The sequence below is a fragment of the Sinocyclocheilus anshuiensis genome, unplaced genomic scaffold, assembly GCF_001515605.1.
Source record: "Sinocyclocheilus anshuiensis isolate Anshui unplaced genomic scaffold, SAMN03320099.WGS_v1.1 C31861705, whole genome shotgun sequence".
Lineage (NCBI taxonomy): Eukaryota > Metazoa > Chordata > Actinopteri > Cypriniformes > Cyprinidae > Sinocyclocheilus > Sinocyclocheilus anshuiensis.
Window position 1 is genome coordinate 1 of NW_015605965.1, and position 546 is coordinate 546.

A 546-nucleotide genomic window follows, 5' to 3' on the forward strand; every position below is an offset into this window, starting at 1 on the left:
TTTGGGATGTCTGCATCAGCAGCATTCAAAATAGGAGTGTCAATAACCAAGCTCATCCCCTCCATGACAACAAACTCACGAATGAAAATCTCTGGCTTTTCGTCATTGGCTGGGATGATGACAATGGGGAAAAAATGCCTTTCTGAAAAGTTAATGCCATCGGAGCAGCGGAAAGTGAATCTGTCCTCCACTGGCTCCACACCCTTGTGAATGCTTTGGACATAATAGATGTGACCTAGACCAACATCTTTAATGGTGAACGCAGTGATGGCAGTGCCTGCTCTGGATTTTTCAGAGCCAGGAGCTGGGGAGATGTTCTCCACATAGCCAGATGTGGACTGAACGATAATAGTACACAATATATCATCATTATCAGTGTCAATGTCCTCAGCTTGAATGTGCTCTAATGTGATAACATTTTTCTCACCCTCAATTACTACAAACTGGCCACCCACACTAACTATAGGTGGGATGCTGTCTACAGGGAGAATGGTGACGTGAACACGGACCCCTTGGACTTTGTTGCCACCAACAACCCATTCATCT

At 45.1% G+C, this 546-nt stretch overlaps 1 protein-coding gene across 1 annotated transcript; it reads right to left on the bottom strand.

Annotated features, from left to right (window-relative positions):
* Positions 1-5: 5 nt before the first annotated feature.
* LOC107682208 (FRAS1-related extracellular matrix protein 2-like) lies at positions 6-539 on the bottom strand (the record flags this gene model as incomplete). The annotated part of the gene is made up of 1 exon (XM_016478530.1): positions 6-539. A coding segment is annotated over one exon (534 nt), but the record flags the coding sequence as incomplete, so codon positions are not given.
* Between the last annotated feature and the right edge of the window lie 7 nt (positions 540-546).